Source organism: Bactrocera oleae, chromosome 2 (assembly GCF_042242935.1).
Source record: "Bactrocera oleae isolate idBacOlea1 chromosome 2, idBacOlea1, whole genome shotgun sequence".
In the NCBI taxonomy this organism is placed as follows: Eukaryota; Metazoa; Arthropoda; class Insecta; order Diptera; family Tephritidae; genus Bactrocera; species Bactrocera oleae.
Genome location: NC_091536.1, coordinates 20,597,633 through 20,616,060, shown reverse-complemented (window position 1 = coordinate 20,616,060; position 18,428 = coordinate 20,597,633). Strand labels below are relative to the sequence as shown.

Sequence of the window (18,428 nt, the reverse complement as noted above, 5' to 3'; positions counted from 1 at the left end):
AATGGTAGGACATGAAGTGTGCTTGATTTGCTCTGCTTTTACTAATTTATTATGCCCTCCATTCGGCGTTTGTAGAGTGAAAGTAACTAAATAAATAAGTTTTATACCAGCATGAGACCAAACTGGTTATATGCGAGCGATAAAGCCAACCTTATTTGGTAAATATACCAAGATATATATTTTATTTTAAATACAATATATTAAAGTCCGATATTGATATTGTTTATGATAGCTTGACATATGTTTTCTAAATGTTTCACGGAATACTTAGAAATAACGCTTAAAAAGCGCTTAATTTACGAATTTGAATATATATGCAGTCCTACAGATCTGTGGCGTGATCACATAAATTATAGCTAAGTTTCAAACTAGCTTAAAATGACATTCACCCAAATTGCCCTCCATAAATTCGGCGCTATGTTTTATAGTTTACAGAAATTACAATTTACTTATAACTTGTACGAACTTCTCCGATAAATTGCCAACGCGAATATTTTGCTTAAAATACAAAAAATTAAAGAAAATCTAGTGAACTTTATACATATAGTTGGTTTTATTGGAAGACTAGTCTCGAGTCGTTAATAACAATAACAATAGACAAATTGTCGTAAATGGTATAAATTTTTGGTCTACAACTTCAGGTGGCGTCGCTATTCTGATGCTTGCTTTTATTTCCCTTACTAAATGTCGTTGTTTCTATGCACTGTTGTTGCTGATGTTGTTGTTGCTTTTTCATATTGATGTCTTTTACTGTTGTTATTTTTCTGTTTTCCATTTCGGGGGTGGAAATCGTATGTGAGGCGCAATCTACATGATAATGTCGTTTTGTATGTACATATGTATATGCAATACTAACGGGAAATGTTTCACTTTTCACTTGCTATGCTGTCTGCTCCTGCTGCTGCTATGCGGCAGCGACATGCAAGCATTTTGTGGAATGGGAAAGGGTGCGCTTACTCATACTACAAATATTCGCCAAATGGTAGTTAGACTGGGGTGAAAGGTCCATACAAACATACAATCAAATGGGTATGTGTAATTGCTTGTGCCTGCGCGTGTGTATGTTAATGTGGTTGGGGGTGGCTTGCGCCTATCCTATGTACCCATATTAGTACGGGTATAGTGTGGAGTCTTTTCTAAGTCATATGATTTAGTAAATATGCAGGTGTATGTGTGTGTAATAAGTCTCCATATTTATATTTATAAGATTGTGATGTTTGGCTGCAGGTATGTGTAATGAATGCTCTTAGTGTTTGCGCCGAGTAACCCAGTGAGCTTCACTCGCACACTTACTCACTCACTCGCATAAATTGTTAGTGAGTTAAAGAGTGAGTATGATTGAGTTTACTTGGTGATAGAATGAGTATAATACATTGAGAGACTGTGTCAAATATCCGTTAAATGTAGAGAGCAAGGGGCAACATTCATTCTATTGAAATTCCTCTGCTTGCTGTTAGAGTGGTGAAAGTTTGAGCTATTTAGTGTGATGGAGAAACGAGCAAAACAAACTTGGTACATCCGCTCTTACTCTCAAAGCCAAAGTGTTGCTAGGAAGTTGATAGAGCTCTTGTTATCGTTTAATATTTCATTAGAAGTCATTACTAATATATTTTGTCTTTTGATAATTTATTATATTATTTACATATATATACATGTTATATATATAAACTTAGAGCGTATTATATTTTTCGAACACATTTGGCAAGGGGTGAGTAAATTGTATTTGTATGTAAATCTCTTGCTAATTGAGCGGAGTAAATAAAGTGTGTTGGCAGCAATAGTTCGATCTATCCTAGAACTTTTCCAAAAATTGAGACGTTAGAAGAAAAGAGAGCTACGAGATTGTTGTAGAGATCGCAATGAAGATTATCTCAAAATTATACTAGAAAATCAAAGGCTCTACGATATTTCATTTAAGAGCACCCAACCGTTCCATACTACAAATTAGTCGGCTTGATAATAAACCTTATACTAACCCTAACAAACTTTCACTAGCATACTTAAAGTTGTTTCGCACAGCTTTAAGAGATTTTTAATATTTTCTTTTCGCGAATTTATTAAATTATTAAGTTCTATTTTAGCTTGACTCAATGTTAACTAACGTTGAAACATTTGAGGGCCGAAGTCATTTATGTACAAACGGTCGAATGAAGAAGGTTGAGAAAACCGTTTAACTCCCGGCTTGATCGGACAGGTCTTTAGGTATCGCTTGAAATAGTGTTATGTAAACAAATTCTGTCTACAGACGAACTTGCGATAAAAAATAACTAGAATTTATGAAATCATTCCACTGCTGCATTTTAAAGAGAAGAATAAGTGCTTTGGTCGTATAGCATTCAAACTTATTTACGAATTTTTTGGTAGATCGTCGAACCGACTCCCGAAGAGTTTTACTTCTTCAAGAAGCACTGACAACGGATGTTTATACTGATATATTTCACTGAGTGAAGCTATAAAAATTACTCACGCAAACACATATCCGTATTTAATATCTAATAATTTTAATCTCAACATTTATTTAAGCCTTAACAACAAGAATTAAAATAAATAATTTATCTAACAAAGTGTAGACTATTCCTTAAAACGGAAAGTTGTTATGAAAGTAAAACCATTTAGATGAGTATTTGCATTCGGCAATGAACTCGGTAGAGAGCAGTAACAAAATAGGCTGCAGCATACAGAGATAGAGAGAGCGAGTGTGTGAGTGCGTGAGTGTATATAATTGCCATTGAAAATGACTGCAGTTCTCGTTATAGAGGTAGTAAATTTTAACGGTATATAATAGTATTGGTAGTTATTGTTTTTGTATTTTCCATTTTATACACTTTTCACTTTGAAAGTTAAACTTCGCACTAATTGCTGTTTTTGTAATTGTTTGTGATACGTTGTTTTTACTGACTACGTGTAGTAGTAAATGTATGCGTGACCCCAGTGTATATGTGTGGAGGCACCATTGTATCCTTGTGTTGATGGATTTCTTGCCTGCAGGGTAGCTTTTCACTTTTCAACGCAAACATAGTCATACCAACATCTTCACACAAATGTATGATATATGAATTTATGTACATATATTTTTGTACACACAAGTCACCACGTACATTCTATATACATTTGTATGTATGCATATGTACATATACAGAGTTTTTGTTTAAAACACATTTACATGCATTTAGTGTTTCTTTTACACTTTATTTGTTGTTTTGCAATTCTCTATAGTGTTAGACTTACTTAAAAAAATTAATTTTTAAACTGTTTTAATTTGAAAGCATTTTGTGGTGTCTGCAGACATTCAGACTTATCAAAAACACATTATAATTCACAACAATAGCAATAACCACTCATCCGGTAGCAGTCACTTCCGCTAATTTTACCGTTACGTCCTGAAATTGTTGCCGTCGAGCGTTGAATGGCAGCTGACGCTACGTTCATGGCGCTTCGTAGTGGCAAAGGCAAATTCTTTGAAACGCTTCTCACGCTCTCACTTCGTTCGACTTGCGCCTTTATTCGATTTCGTTTTGGGTGGTGGTAGCTTACTCGTTTTATTTGCCGAGCAGGTTGTTTATTTTTCGCCAAACGTTTTCTTTGCCAAACGGTAAGGGTAGTAGATTGCGCGCATGTGCATACAGGAAATGGTTCAGATATTGGAAATTAAGCTTTAAGCTAGCAAAGTTTTTCACCAAAGCAATTTTTTTCTAAAATTAAATTTTTAAGATTGCTCGAGAGTGTTTAGCGTTTCAAAGTATTGCACTAGAATATTTGGTTTAACTATTCAGTTTTGAAAATTTGTATGGTAATAAATGCTTTTTACCAAATCAAAACTGCAATCGTGAAATTGTAGCATCAAATGCGTTGCGAAAGTTAAACAGCTTGTGTCTCTCCTACATTCCGTCTGAAATCTCATTAGGGAACAGACTATATTTAATAATTTATAGAAATTTTCTGATATATAAATTATCATTTACATGTAGTTGTTTTTCGACAAAAAATTTTAAATATTCATAAATTTAATTTGTTCACTGTTTTTGTTTGTAAAACTAAAGCCCAGTTTCTTCCTTTTTTCCCAAATACAAAGAACGTTTAACGTAAAGCTTAGCCCACTATAGTGCACTAAAATCGAATGTGAGTTACGGTCGTCACAAGTGGAGAGAGAAAGATAGGCAGTCGATGGTACCAATTTGCGCATATCATTTAATGTTATGGCCAAGAATTCAACATTATTATAAAGATAAGGGTTTACCATTATGTTTTAAAAATGATTTCGGTAAAGTGACCGTTGCGGTTGACACAATTTTTTACCACTTTTTGTAGCAATTGTGTCCGTATGTCAGCAATAAATCGACGCTTTTTTTCTTCTAAGTGGTCAATTGTCTCGGGCTGTTCCGCGCAGACAAGCGACTTCACAAAAAATATGACAGCGGTGGTAAATCGCACGATTGTGGAGGTCGTGCCACAGGCCCACGACGTGAGATGCGCTCGCCAAAAGTTTCTTTTAATAAATTGATTGTTTCGTTGGATGTATGGCATGTAGTTAAATGAAAGACAGAATCAATTGATACTCTTTGGTAGTATGTAACTATATTTTATTTGATACATTTGGTTTTCGCAACTATTTTATTGTATGAGTTGAAAAAAAAAATTTAATTTTCTTTATCGATTTTATTTATATAATTTAAAGGCAATTAAGAAGCAATTATTTTTTAGACAGAGTTGCCAACAGCTCTGCATTAGGTAAAAAAATTGCGCAAAAATAATTAACATGCAGAGCAATTTTTTTTTAATATGAGGTTGATTGCAGAATTAAGCTTAAATTGTTATAAAATAAATCTTAATTGGTTTGACAAAATTTTATGCAAAAAGCCACAACAATATTTTTTTTAATTTCAAAAGCCAAAAAATACAATAAATATTTTTTTTGTTTAAATTTCATTTTTGAACGCAAGGCAACACAGTTTGCTAGCAGCTGTTTCTTAAGCAAATTTCAGCTAGGAATTCGTAAAACGTATATATTACAAATTGAAAAAGTTAATAAAATACAGCAAATAGTAAATAATAATAAAAAAATAAAATTAAAATTACTAATAAAAAATTAAGCGCATAGGTTAGTACAAATATTTCACTTATGATTGGATACGAAGTATGAAAACATATAATATTTGACAAGACATATTTAAGTATGTATATGTATGTATTTTGTATATATATGTTTATAATAATACCATTCATGTATTGCATAGACTTTTGTTTAAATCAGAGCTTATATAATTTATGCAGTATACATATTGAAATATGTATGTGTATATATGTATTTATAATTATGTTGCCTGAAATTACGTGCTATGCAAGAATAACTGCTCATGAGTAATATTACAAAAAATTTGCATTTCTAATAACCATCTTTCTCTTTTCATTCACCTTTTTCTGTATTATACATAAATATATATTAATTTATTGAGATTTCGAGTATTCATATATCATTTTTGTATGCATATCTTATGTATTTTGCAAGTATGCAAGTAATATTTAAAGAACAAAATAAAAAAGAATACATTATATTACAATATTTGTTCGCAATAACAATTGCCATTTGAGAATTAATTATTTCGCTAATGTCTTTTGTGCTGTTTTCTACAAGTGCATTTTATACGCTCCAGCACGCCCACACACAAAGGTGAAAAAATATTCCAAAAAGTGCTTACAATATATATTGGAAAAAAATCACAATATGAAAGCGTTAAATGATGTGAAAACACATCAACTGCAACTGTTAGCCTAGCTAACTAAATATAAAATATATATTTTATACATAAAATTTAAAAATCAAAAATATTATATTCAACAGTTTCATCTTACATAAAAATTACATATTTTGATATTCAATATAAACATTATAACAAAAATAAATATTTAGGTAAGCTTAAATGAATATATCACGATTTACTATAGCATAAACTTAATTTTAATGGCGATGTTGTATGAAATGATAAAGTTTCGCTTTGACAATACGACACTAGATGTATGTATGTATGCCTTTTATAACACATTTGCTTAGATGCAATCATTACTTTTGAAAGGGGGAAACTATATGACTAATAAAATTTATGATATAGTTGGAAATCTGAATAAAAATTTGCGCAGACTTAAGAAAATTTAGCGCTGAAAATAAATACATTTTGAAAACATTTAAATTATATGCATGAGAAAATTATTATGCAAGCGCATTTTCTTGATATTTGTAGTTATCGCAGATTGTGCAAGAAAAAAAAAATAATGAAAAGTGGCATACTTCTTGATATCCATTACATTTTAAACAAACTTCTTCACTATTTTCGTAATAACAAAATTAGTACAGTTAAATATTCCAATAAGTAACGAAGATATAATTATTTAGTACTTTGAAAAAAAAAGCACAGAATAGCCAAAATGTATTACCATTTAATGTTGTACAATGACTTCTTATCAATTCACCATAATTTTATATTAATTCACTTCGAAACTCACTTTATTGCTTAACTATCTTGACATATTAGTTGTAATAACTGTCCATTTCGCTTGTGTGATTATGTGTTTGTTTTTGTATTCATGCAAATATGTACTTGATATAGCAATTTAGTTTGAGTTATGTTTTGAGAGTACGAAAGCTTTTATAATGCTTAATTTTTATTTACTGACACCTTTTTCCATCATCCAGCGTTTAATTTGAAAAAATACTTCTCTATTTGTCCTTCTCAACACTGCAAATTGTTAGCTCTTAATTCATAACGGTCTTTTTGCTGAAAACTTCTCACAATGGATAGCCCATGGCTGCAGAGAGTAGCGGTTCCCACGCACGATTTATATCCATATAAAGCGTGGTGCATTGCTCAGCTATTAAGTCGTCCTCATCCAACACCGTTATTGGGAATAAATCATTCTGAAAATATATTATATAATTGAAATATTTTTGAAAGGCTTTCTCATTACACTTACATTCTTTGCCTGCCACAACTGCTCGAGCAGTCGTAAGAAACGTTGCATTTCCGAGCTGCTCGCAAAGAAGACCACCAAATCATCGGTGCTGTCCCGCACCTCTTGGCAAGAGAACTCCAGCACACACCACCATGTGTCATTGTGCGATGGTATTTTAATGCCCGTCATTTCTTTTATATCCGCACAGGTGAGTATCTCTAGACCAGAATCTTTCCCATACACACTATACATATTGGAGTAACGAGTTTCCGTTTGCATAGCACATTCCGTCGGAATTTGTCGTGAATAGTTGGTGGTTGTGGCTAATGATGTGGCATTGGTGGTGGTGGCATTTGTAGAAATTGAATGTGTGGTATTGTCGGCGCATGTGGTTGTAGACTGTGATAATTGGGAAAGTTTAGTGGGTGTTGAATTCACTGATGAGCAAGATCTTGGTGCGAAACGGGTTGGTGTGCTCATTGCTGAACTTAGCTGTGAGAAATATAAAATATTTTAAGGTTTATTAAAATTAAACATATTATTTATATCTTAAATATATATGCAGAGGAAAGGATACACTCAAGATCAAATTTTACCTGGACAGGCCCATATAAAGTGGGCGCGCAAAACGAATTGATAAAAAAAAAAATATATATAAAAAAATATAATAAAAAATATAATAAAAAATAAATAAAAATAAAAAATATATAAAAAAAAATATAATAAAAAATATAATAAAAAATAAATAAAAATAAAAAATATATTAAAAAACAAATGAAATTAAAAAAAAAATAAAAATAAAAAATATAAAAAATAAATTAAATAAAAAATATAAGAATAAAAATTTTTTTAAAAAAATAAAAAAAAAAAAATTAAAAGAAAAAAATTAAAATAAAATCTTTTTACAAAATTGGTAAAACCTTTTTATAATGTTCGTGTAAGGTTTGATTTCCATATATGAATTAGTGTGTGTTTGGCAGCTTTTTGTAGACGACGCGAAAATTTACCAGTCTGGGTAAATTTTAATCTTGAGTGTATCTCCGTAAGCTCTCTAATGATATGGTTACAACAAATAAGTGAACATGCGATTTAGAGTAAAAGTTCCTTACCATGCTTCCTGTTTCGCCTGCTGTTAGACTGTATTCATCATTGACGCGAGCTGGAAAATCCTTGCCACAACTTGCTACATTTTGCGTATTTTCTGTATCAGCTGTATGTAACTTAATTTGCTTTAATGGCGCCGAAAAATCTTCACGCAAAGTTATCAAATGATGCTGTGTCACTACTAGCGTGCAACCAAGAGTTTTATGCTTTTCCTGCATTTCAAACAGCTACAAAATTACAAAATATTTATTACAAATACTTTGAGTTAAAAGAATTTAGCAAAAATTATACTAACACCACTCGCAGTTTGCAACAGCGCTTGCAACCACTCCGAGGCTACATACTCATCCGGTGCGGCTAATTGCAATAGTTGACCCTTCAAAATGATCTCGAAACAATGTGGTCTCCCAGCTTTGAGAGAGCGACGTGCACCTTGACATTCAGCGAGTGCCACAGCCCAGCTTGGTATTTTCTGAGTTGAGTCATTAAACATGTATAAAACACCAGCCCTAATTAACAAATAATATTTGGTAAAATAGGTAGACTAAAGATAATGCCATAACTTACTTCAACAAGAAATAACCGGGATTCCAGATATGCCTGGCGCTATTACTCGCCTGGTGATCTTTTATGCGTCGATGCATGAGAAAACCTTTAATGTGCGGTCCCAAGGGTTCTTGCTCACTACCTAGGACGCCAGCTGGAACATTCACCACCGCATAGTACATCCAAGTGTCTGTTGCACCAACCGATGAATTTTCCCGTACAAATGCTTGTAGTGGTGCAAGATGAGCAAACGACAATTGTCCGACAGCAGGTAGTGAAGAGCCACTGCGACGCGCGCACATCTCCAAATTTGCTACCAAACCATCAGCGGGATACGGGCCACCAGCTAACAATACCTGTTGCATGTCGCGTGCGCTATTGCTGAGTAACACCGTATTGCCAAAGGGACCCATCTGGAAATGTAGCAAAGTGTTAGTGATGGCACATTGGCAATTGCAAATTTCGAACTCACTAATATCACATCCAGCTCGACATAGGCGAGCACGAATTTCGAACATAAACGATTGCGCACCAAATCCGTTACGTACAATGTGCGATCGGTAAGGAAAACTAAAACCGGTGTCATATAGCCTTCACGACTATAGCCGGTGTATAATTTGAAGACCTGCGAATTATTTAAGAAAATATATTAGTTATATTAGATATTTGACTTGCCCGCTTTAGCGCCAACTCACCTTCATAAGCTGCTCTGCAGGATCTCTTAGTATATGCAAATAGTTTCCATTAAATATATCAATCGATATTTCACCAATACCAAGTTCAAAGCGTGCCACATCGCCCGGTAGGTTCTCAATTTGTGCTAATTCGTGCCGCGGCGAATTCGCACCCGACATTTCGATCTCCATCGCTATTTCGGCATTCAAATCGTCAATCAGTTCATAATTTTTAGGCCTTACACCTGGTACATATAAATTGCCAGAGAAGAGTTTCTGCTCACTACGTAATTTGTCAGCAAAGAAATTATTTTTGCGTATCGAAGATTCGAGTATCTTTTTCTGTGTTACATTACGTAAGAAGCGATTAATTAACGATGTTTTCGCATTGTTTGGTTGCGGTGGCTTCAAGAGATTCGCATAGTCATTCATTAATTGCCTTTCACTCGTTTCACTCGGATAATCTACGATGACAATGTCACTTTCATTTTTATCCGTATCCGTTGTTATGGTTATAATATCATCAAATTCCTCGCTGAGTATAGTACTCTTCGAATCGCGCCCACCATTACCGCGTACGCCAATGTAGCCACCAGCACTGCCTCCACCGCTGCCAACAGGCGTGCTGTTTGCTAGGACCGGAGTGCTGCCCAAATTGAAAATATCCGGACTGAGCAATGTTGGTTCGGGATGACAAAGCGCCATATTTCCACCGCCAACAAGACTTGTTCCATAGCGTTGCGGTTGTGTAGCTAAATTACCGCCACTTGCTCGCTTTTTCAGTGGCGAGGGCAAGTGGCGTTGTTGTTTTTCTACATTGCCACGCAAATCTTGTCCTATAGCCAAACTATTGTTGCTGTTATTACCTACGCTGCCAACGTTGAGTGACGAACTGGTTGTTGCTTTCGATTGTGCCTGCGGTAATGAGCATGCACTAGAATTGGTCAGATCGGATATTGTAGACGATGAGAACGTGTTTGGCAATGGATGTTTAAGAGGTTGTTTTAGATCGGTGGCTTCGTTGAATGAATTTTGTTGAATTTTGGGTACTGGAAAAAAAGCATAATAATTAAACGGATGCAAGTGAATTATTCTGTTCTAAGTGTGTTATGTAAAAAATACGAAAATGTTCTTATATTATAATAACAGCAAACAATTTGTACTTACAAGAATTATTAGCAGCGCCTGCTCTCTGTGTATCTTCCACAACGTTAATTACATTTTTAGTCGCTGAAGATTTCTTAGTGCTGGGTGTTGCGACTGAATCTTTATTAAAACTGCGAAAGAAGTTCGAAAATGTTTTTGCTATGGGCGCAGCGCTGAAAGCACTACGTAAATGATCGGGCTCCGGTTGTCCAATGGGGGTTTCACTTTCCAGTAACAAGCTCGACGCAATACTTCCAGGCGTATTACTAGCTGTGTCCAAATCAAGTTCGAGCATTTCATTTGTGTCGTAACAATATGATACACCTGTGTGCTCGAAAACTGTGCTCTCACAATTAACAATGAATTTGTTGCGAAATTGTGACGGTTTGTCAGCAGCCGCCGGCAGCTGCTTTGTCGCGTCAACATCTGTAGGTTTATCGACGAGTTGGTTTTGTGTGAAGGTACCCACTAGATCGGGGCGTTGGTCTGCATCGATTTCTTCCTGCCTCTGCAACACTCGACTGGGTGTCTCGGTAATAGCGGATTTTTCTGCGCTACTTTGACGTGTCGGTGCGTATATCTCTTCGTCATTCTTACGACGCAATTGCTCGTCGACATTGTGTACGAATTTCTTAACGCCCTGCGACTTTTTAGAGCCATCAAGGCTTTTACTTAGAAAAGGCTTTTGCTTAAGTGGTGGCGAAGGCGGTGCAAATAATGATTCAGCTAATGGTTTCGCTTTGTGCTCCGGTGTTGCTTGTTCCAATTCTGGTACGCATTCTACAACTGACTGGAGATCTTCAGAACCTTCGGGTACACCGCGCTCTGGAAGCGGCATAGTGAATATACTTTTTAATGAACCAATAATCATTTTGCTACTGTTGTCGATTAATTGATTCATATCGTGCACATTAAATTTTTTGACGCGTGTACTTAGATCCTGTTCGTAAATGATATTGGTGTTTCGTTTGGGTTTCTTTAAGCAGCTTGATTTCGGTTTTTTCTCCTTGTTCCACACCGATTTTTTCGGATTATTTTCATTTAGGTTATCAATGTTCGGTTCAGAGAAGTAACAGTTATCGCCTGAAGATAGATGTAAGCTTGAATAAATTGGTTGTGCACTTCAGTAATGATTTTTTACAAAATGATATGCTACACATACGAGTACATTAAAATACAACATATAACAATAATAAATTTTACAGGAATCATAAAATTTAGATTCATTTCATAGAAAAGAAATTTTTTTCGGAAATATTAATTTTTACTTATTTATTCGCTTAATTATTCTAATTTAAACCTAAAGCATAAATCTTCCTTAATTTATTTTTACTATATATGTGCGTCTGTTATATAATATATGTATTCAATAACCGCTCAACTATGGGCAAAGCAAATAATCTTAATCAAATTAATGACTCACCGATAATATTATTGTTCGCGTTGCTCATGCCAATACAGTCGCATGAACTGCTTTTCGCTTGTCCATATTGCTGCCTATTTGAGTTTTTATCATTTTCGTCCGAGTCCAAACTGGAATTCGAGCTAGAACAAGAGCACCGATACAACACTTGTTGCCCCTCAGCACCATGTCCTACACCAGCACCATCAGAAGCACCGTCACGTTCTTTTGGCATATATTCAAAAACACCAGAATTATCATATTGTAATGCTTTTTGCTCCTCCATATCGTATACATCCGAGTTGCCATAGTCTAGTACATCTGAACATGCGTTACGATAGACAACACATCGGCGTCTTTGTTCGCATCTATTTTGATCCACTTCATCTTCATGAGTATGTGCACACAGTTCTGATTGTGCAGCTGCACCACCTGTAGCACCTGCATCTCCTTCTGAGCACCAAGAATAGCGTCCCGATACTCCTATATGTTGTAGCGCTTTGCGGCCAGACTTATAGGTAATGAAGCCATGTTCAATATGTATATTGTCGGTGCGAGTATTTTTGAGTATGTCTTCATGAAAGGATACTCGTTTTTTGGGCGCTTTAGGTGTAGTGGATGCCTTGCGCGCTTTACGCCGATATACAATATTTTCTGTAGTATCAAAGGTGGAGCAGGTGCTTGTAGTCATGGCGTCTTCAATGGGAACATTCGCTTCTGAATTGTGCGTTTTGTCAGTTGTTGTAACATTGAAGTTTGTGTCAAAGCCGGCTACAATTTCCTCAAATACTGAGCTAACAAAATGACGTTCTTTAACATTTGGGATTGACGGTGCAACTACAGCAACTTGCTCATAACTATCGCTACGTTCTTGTACATTGCCTGATTTGATTTCTTCAAATTCGAAACCAGTTTGTGAGGTAATAGATTCTACCATGAATTCGCTTGATTCAGAATCAAGCAGCTGCACTCCAGAATCACTTGGCGTTGTGTCATCCAATGTGCTATTCATGCTCGAATTCATTTTTTCAATCGTAGAAGAATTATCGAACTTGCTGCCAGATTTACTTGGTTGCGCCTTTCGATCCAGATCAGCGACAGCACACAACGGTGATTCCATTATAACATCAAAAGAAGATGGTGGTCGCTCCACTAAAATTTCTATATGCAGTTTAAAATAGTAATGTACAGGAAAAATGTATACACTTTTGTATGTATATCCACTTTATTTGCGGGTTAAATAGGATGAATTTTTTATTGAAGGTTTTGAAAATATATCCAATTCGTGCCAATTATTGTAGTTTACCATGGTCTTTAATAAAATAAAAACATTAAAAACATTATTACAAATTTAAAAAAGTGAATTTATTTTGGTTACAGTGGCACTTTCGCAAAAATCAATACCAACTTGCACCACACCGGCAGCGAGTAAGACATTAACAATAACAAAGTCATTATTATTTAGGATTGTGTACCCATTCTTTTCGATATTAGTTCTACGTACTCCATTGCAGTAGCCAACAAGCCCTACTGTTGCTATTGTTTGCTTGGACCCACCCGCTGCCTCTAGCCCACCCACTTTTTCATTTCATTCAAGTCGATATTCGCTTTGTAAAAAGTTGCACCCTTTGTCCTTTACCTTCCAATTGCTGTGGGAAATCCATGTTTCCGTGATAAATTTTATTTCGACAAATAATAGTTGATATTTCTCTTTCTTTTCACAAATGTTGTTATTATTTTATTTATAACAATTAACAATATTTTACATTTTTTTCGGAGCAGCACAAATTCTATTGCTGCGTACTTGAACTGAGGATTGTGAATGCACAAATCAATAATCAGCGATGCTTCATCTTGTCAATTTCACTTATTCACCGTAGATATATTTAGCTATGAGATATGTTTTCTAAGATAGCTCTTATTAAATTTCAATTTTATGTAGGTATATTTTATGCAAAGAAATGTAGGTTTAGTTCTATTTTGTTAAAATTTCTTAATATATTAAAATCTATTCAGTAGTTAGAACGAACTACTCATATACATAGGCAAATACAACAATTTCAAAATATACAACACTAACCCACAGCTGATTTTGACGTCTGATGTCTTGCCCGAAAATCGAATGTGAATTGGAATTGAACGTGAAGCATATAATTGGTATTGTGCAGTGAATTTTCTTGAATAGAAGTTGAAAGAAGTATATAAGTATATAATGGAGCTCGCAGCCTCAGCACGTTGTGGTATTAAAATGTTGCAGGTAACAAAGAGGAACTAATTTGCTATCTTTTACAAAAACATTGTGTCATAACCCCAATTTAAAGATATACATATATTTGGTTTCTTTCATAAAAGCTTGTTCAACCTCCGGCCATGCAAGCATTATTGCAACTGCAGTCCCAGCAATTGCGTCACAGGCAAACGAAACACTGGAATCCGAAATTCAAAAAGCTACGCGCACAAAAATTTGTAAAGTTGGACTTGCCTAATTTTCATGAAAAGCCTGGTGATTTGACGCAAGAAGAAATACGTAGCCGGTTAAAGGAACGTGGTGTGCTACCACCACGTCCTTGGCTCGAGCGCCCATTTCATATTAGTTGCACCGGCGGTATTTTTGAAGCCTACGTACCGCCAGAGGGTGATGGCAAAAAGTCCTTCATTTCATCAGTAGGTGCTAAACAAAAGCTTGAATTTCTCGAGAAGAAATCGAAAAGCGTTATGGCAGTACGTAAAATACGCTCATATGAAGAGGAATTCAGCACAGATGAATTCGCTAGTCAAGCGCAGGATATTTATATTGCAGCGCACAATCAAATGGCAGCGAAAAATAAACATCAGTTACGTGAATTCGTAACCGAACGTTGTTATCCAGAAATGATGCATAATGTACGTGATAAGACCATTCATTGGCGTTTCTTACAATCATTGGAACCACCACGTCTGGTGCATGCTCGTGTCACTGATATTATTAGCAAAGAAAATTTATACGCACAAGTTACGGTGCGTTTTCATACACAGCAACTGTTGGCTATTTACGATCGCTTTGGCCGTTTGATGCATGGTAGCGAAATATTAGCTAAGGATGTACTGGAATATGTAGTCTTTGAAAAGCATATTTCCAATGAATATGGCAAGTGGCGCTTACATGATAAGATCATACCAGATTGGTTGCCAGCAAAGGAACCGGCACCGATTACGTATCGCGTAATTGAAGAACCCGAAGAGGCATTGGAACTTCTCGCAGACGGTGATAAGAAATTAGAAGCTGGTGCAGAAAAACAAAGTCAAGAGCATTTGGATAATGTGGAATCGGCCACGCCAGTGTCGGCTAAGTCGACGACGGCAAGTCCGTCCATTTGATTGTACTATTTGTTGGCAGGTTTAAGAATCAAAATGTTGGATTATCGAAAAATACAATAAAAGAGATTGCTGTACTAATGTCTTAACTTATTTTTTTTACAAAATAAGAATCCATTGATTTGAATTGAACTTGTCAACAATACAAATAAAATCGTTAACATTGTTAATAGTGAATTGGGTACTTTTAGGCGTATAAGTTCAGTAAATAAGTGAACTACACATTCGCTCAAATATTTTGCATATTTTTAGGCGCTGTAATTAATTACACGGCTTGCGAAGAGAACAAAACAAATACTTTTCCTGTTCTCTATCTTTCGGATAGGAAATTTAAAACACGATTGTCTCAGCAATTGCATCTACGTTCGGCTTAAATTGTTACAAATAATGATAAACATAGTAAAACAAAACTAATGTATATGTTTTTTTTTACAAAATATGGTTTTATTCGTAATTTTGCAGTCTACATTGTTCAATTACAATTACAAAAATATTATTGTTTTATGAATTTAACCTTATATTTAATGTGTAATTAGAATTGTGGAAATATCCGTCAAATATCGTTTTTCAAGAATTGTTGAAATATTGAATTTTAAACAGCGTCTACATTCAAAATTAGATAATCAAATATATATATACTATGTACATACATATATATTTTATAAATTAAAATATGATAATTTAATTATTTACAATTAATGGTTAAAATAATATCAGTGGATTAAAATGAGATATGCAAAATAAATAATCATTAAGTGTTATAACATGCACACAATATGTAAATATATACCCTATATAAAATTATACCGTTACGTAATTATTTTATTTTATATCACTTAAAAAACACGTGGAAAAGGGATTGGCCAAAGGGGAGAATGGAATTGGGTGTGGAAGCCATAATATAATACATCTCTTTCTATCTTTTTCTCCCCAACATCTTTCGCTCTTGCTCAAACGAAGCTGCTACTCGGCTCTTCTAGGTAAGCATATCGCGCCGACGTAGACTGCTCAGCGGCGATGCTTAAATGGGACTTACGTGGGGCTATTTCATTTGCCGCGAAATGTTTGTTCGAGACATGTAACAGCAATGGAGCATCTTCCGCAACGTTTGTAACGCTATTAGTCAAGCACATTGTTGTATAGTTCTTAGATAATGGTGCGGGTAATGTTGGAATACTCGATGAAGGTGTTGTAGGCGTTGATGCTGTGGATGAGTTGGACATACTTGCCGCAGCACCCCAATTCGATGGCTTAATGGGCAAAACTTTCGGTTTAGGCGGCAATGGTGGTGGACCTTTGGAACTATTAGTTTCCACTAATGCAGCAGCGTATTCAGATTCTAATGATGTGGTAGTTATATTCGCTGCTAATGTTATTGTAGGCTGTGTTTGGCGAGCCTCAACTGTGTTGAGTTGTGCAGACGCGTCCTGTTCCTGCTTCACAGACGACACTGTTGCATTGGCTTTCAGTTTATTTGTTATGGATAGACGTGGTGCGGGTTGAGGACGTTCTTGTTGTGTTGGTTGTGGCCCTGTTTGTGAGGGTTGTTCCTCTGTAGTTATAACGGAAAGATGTGCGGGTGGCTTGTTTATGGGACTGAGATTTGCCCTCGCCTTGCGTAACTTTGAAGCGTTCAGATTTTCCTTATTCTTTAAGAAATCCGGCAGCTCGAAATTAATTTCAGTTCCACGTTGATCTTCTAAGCGTGCGAGTTGAGCGCGTTTTAGACCTTCGAGTAGTTCATCTAAAAAAAAATATAGAAACAAAGTATTATTATATGCTATATATTTAGTAGTTACTGCATTAATTAAGTTTAACTTTAGATTTTTACTCACCTTGATTTTCAGCTACTCGCTCGGGAACTTGTAGTTTCACACCCGCTTTTAACTTAGCTATGATTGGTTTCTTTATGTCCAACAATGCAGCGCTCACTGCCGTTGGCGCAACCAATTGACCATTGCTAGCTGTTGTGTGGCTGCTTTGGTTTGTATCCTCCGAATGTTGGCTACTGGTTGAACGCTTCTTCAGCTTTAGTTTGAGACTTTGAATATTGTTGTCACGACGACGTGTGCGTTCGAAAATTGATGAAGTCTCCGAAGCGCAGTCGTCAGACTATAAAAAAAAATATTATTATGAACTCTTCCATTCGAGTTATGCTTTCTAACTCACCTTAAGCGAGGCGTGCTCGTTGACTTTGTCATTGTGCGTCATCAGTGTCTGTGTTTTTTCCGCACTTGCTGCTTCCACCTTGACCTGCATTAATTCGGTAAAAACTTTGTTGGTGATCTCATCCAAGGCACTTTGTGTCGAATGCGACACTGGAATGCCACTGCCACTGCCACTGGTAGAGCGTAAGGTGGCGCCGTTTGTTTGCTTCAACGCGCTCGGAAAGGACACACTTTTCGTCGATGTTGAAGCTTTTGCTACTTTTGCCGCGCAACCATTGCCATTTTGATAGTCACTGCCATGCAGTAGTGGTGGCGGCTTCAACCACACAGCTTGCAAACGCTGACCATCCGCATGTGTTACAGTTAGCGACAGATCAACCGGCTCCTGAGTTTCGCGCATCACTACTTGTACTGCTTCTATGTCATAGTTGTATTTATGCAGTATGGGACACACTACCTCGTTTAATTGTTTTTTGGGCTTGCTCTTCACAGAGATTACCTTGCGATCGGGCAAATCCATTTTGAAGGCAACGCGCTGCTCAATAAGCACATCTTTACCAACGAGCGTTTGTGATGAAGTTTGCAAATCAATCGATTTGGTAGTACCTTTCGCCACTACATCGTAATATTGATAGCTCAGGCCACGTTTCTCCAGCAAACGCTCGACCAGTTGGCCAACCGTTTCGTTGGCGCGCGCCTGCACCATTGTCGTGGAGGCATCACTCAAGATGACGCGGCAGGTGCCGGGCAAGATCGATGCACCTGGCAAGCCATCGAAGGAGGAGAGCGAAGAGCGCGAACTGTGTATGTCGCTTTGCGAGTTCTGTGCGGGCGCCACTTTCATTGAATGATTGGTTAGTGGCGCTAGCTTATTGGTTGTGGCTTTGAACTCAGCTGGCGCGTCGGCAGTATCACGTGGGGCTTTGCTGCTGCTCGTTTTACGGTGCCATGGTAGCAAGCCCTTGCGGCAACGATCCTCTGCGTTGCTGGCCGATTTCTTGAGCTTTATAATAAATTTATAATTTAATAATAAATAAATAAAAATAATTAAATATATTTTATACGGCAGTGAAGCTTTTAATGTGCTTA

The 18,428-nt window shown here is 36.0% G+C and overlaps 3 protein-coding genes across 15 annotated transcripts in view; 1 reads left to right on the top strand and 2 right to left on the bottom strand.

Moving 5' to 3' along the window:
• Window positions 1-15,252, top strand: part of mRpL45 (mitochondrial ribosomal protein L45) — a 44,100-nt gene extending 28,848 nt beyond the window's left edge. For both annotated transcript variants that reach the window (XM_036377680.2, XM_036377679.2), the window contains exons 3-4: window positions 13,904-14,074; window positions 14,170-15,252. In XM_036377680.2, coding sequence (XP_036233573.1) covers window positions 14,030-14,074; window positions 14,170-15,174 — 1,050 coding nt within the window. In that variant the 5' untranslated portion in view covers window positions 13,904-14,029 and the 3' untranslated portion in view covers window positions 15,175-15,252. The remainder of the gene's footprint in view (window positions 1-13,903; window positions 14,075-14,169) is intronic.
• prd1 (pruning defect 1) lies at window positions 5,096-13,652 on the bottom strand. Of its 3 annotated transcripts, none has more exons than XM_014234607.3 (10): window positions 13,457-13,652; window positions 11,839-13,129; window positions 10,437-11,498; window positions 9,291-10,318; window positions 9,068-9,220; window positions 8,617-9,008; window positions 8,345-8,558; window positions 8,055-8,276; window positions 6,967-7,437; window positions 5,096-6,910 (listed from the first exon to the last, which is right to left on the bottom strand). In XM_014234607.3, exons 2-10 carry the CDS (start codon window positions 12,935-12,937, stop codon window positions 6,782-6,784), a joined length of 4,770 nt encoding a protein of 1,589 aa, XP_014090082.2. In that variant the 5' UTR covers window positions 12,938-13,129; window positions 13,457-13,652; the 3' UTR covers window positions 5,096-6,781. The 3 variants fall into 3 exon arrangements, with proteins under 3 accessions (XP_014090082.2, XP_036233361.2, XP_036233363.2); XM_036377468.2 differs by having other exon boundaries at window positions 11,839-12,978; XM_036377470.2 differs by having other exon boundaries at window positions 11,839-12,969.
• A 341-nt stretch (window positions 15,253-15,593) lies between the features above and the next one.
• loco (locomotion defects) overlaps window positions 15,594-18,428 on the bottom strand; it is a 40,272-nt gene continuing 37,437 nt past the window's right edge. For all 10 annotated transcript variants that reach the window (XM_070111051.1, XM_070111050.1, XM_070111042.1 and 7 more), the window contains 3 exons: window positions 17,341-18,342; window positions 17,007-17,283; window positions 15,594-16,915 (listed from right to left, as the gene is read on the bottom strand). In XM_070111051.1, coding sequence (XP_069967152.1) covers window positions 16,122-16,915; window positions 17,007-17,283; window positions 17,341-18,342 — 2,073 coding nt within the window. In that variant the 3' untranslated portion in view covers window positions 15,594-16,121. The remainder of the gene's footprint in view (window positions 16,916-17,006; window positions 17,284-17,340; window positions 18,343-18,428) is intronic.

What these genes read in the sequence shown, in the direction of transcription:
- prd1 (XM_036377468.2), bottom strand. Translation starts at nt 13,481, where the DNA reads ATGGATTTCCCACAGCAATTGGAAG. An exon ending in AGGCGCTGCTAATAATTCTT is followed by an intron (nt 10,319 to 10,436) that starts GTAAGTACAAAT and finishes CTTTTTTTCCAG; the next exon opens with TACCCAAAATTCAACAAAAT. An exon ending in TCGAGCTGGATGTGATATTA is followed by an intron (nt 9,009 to 9,067) that starts GTGAGTTCGAAA and finishes CTACATTTCCAG; the next exon opens with ATGGGTCCCTTTGGCAATAC.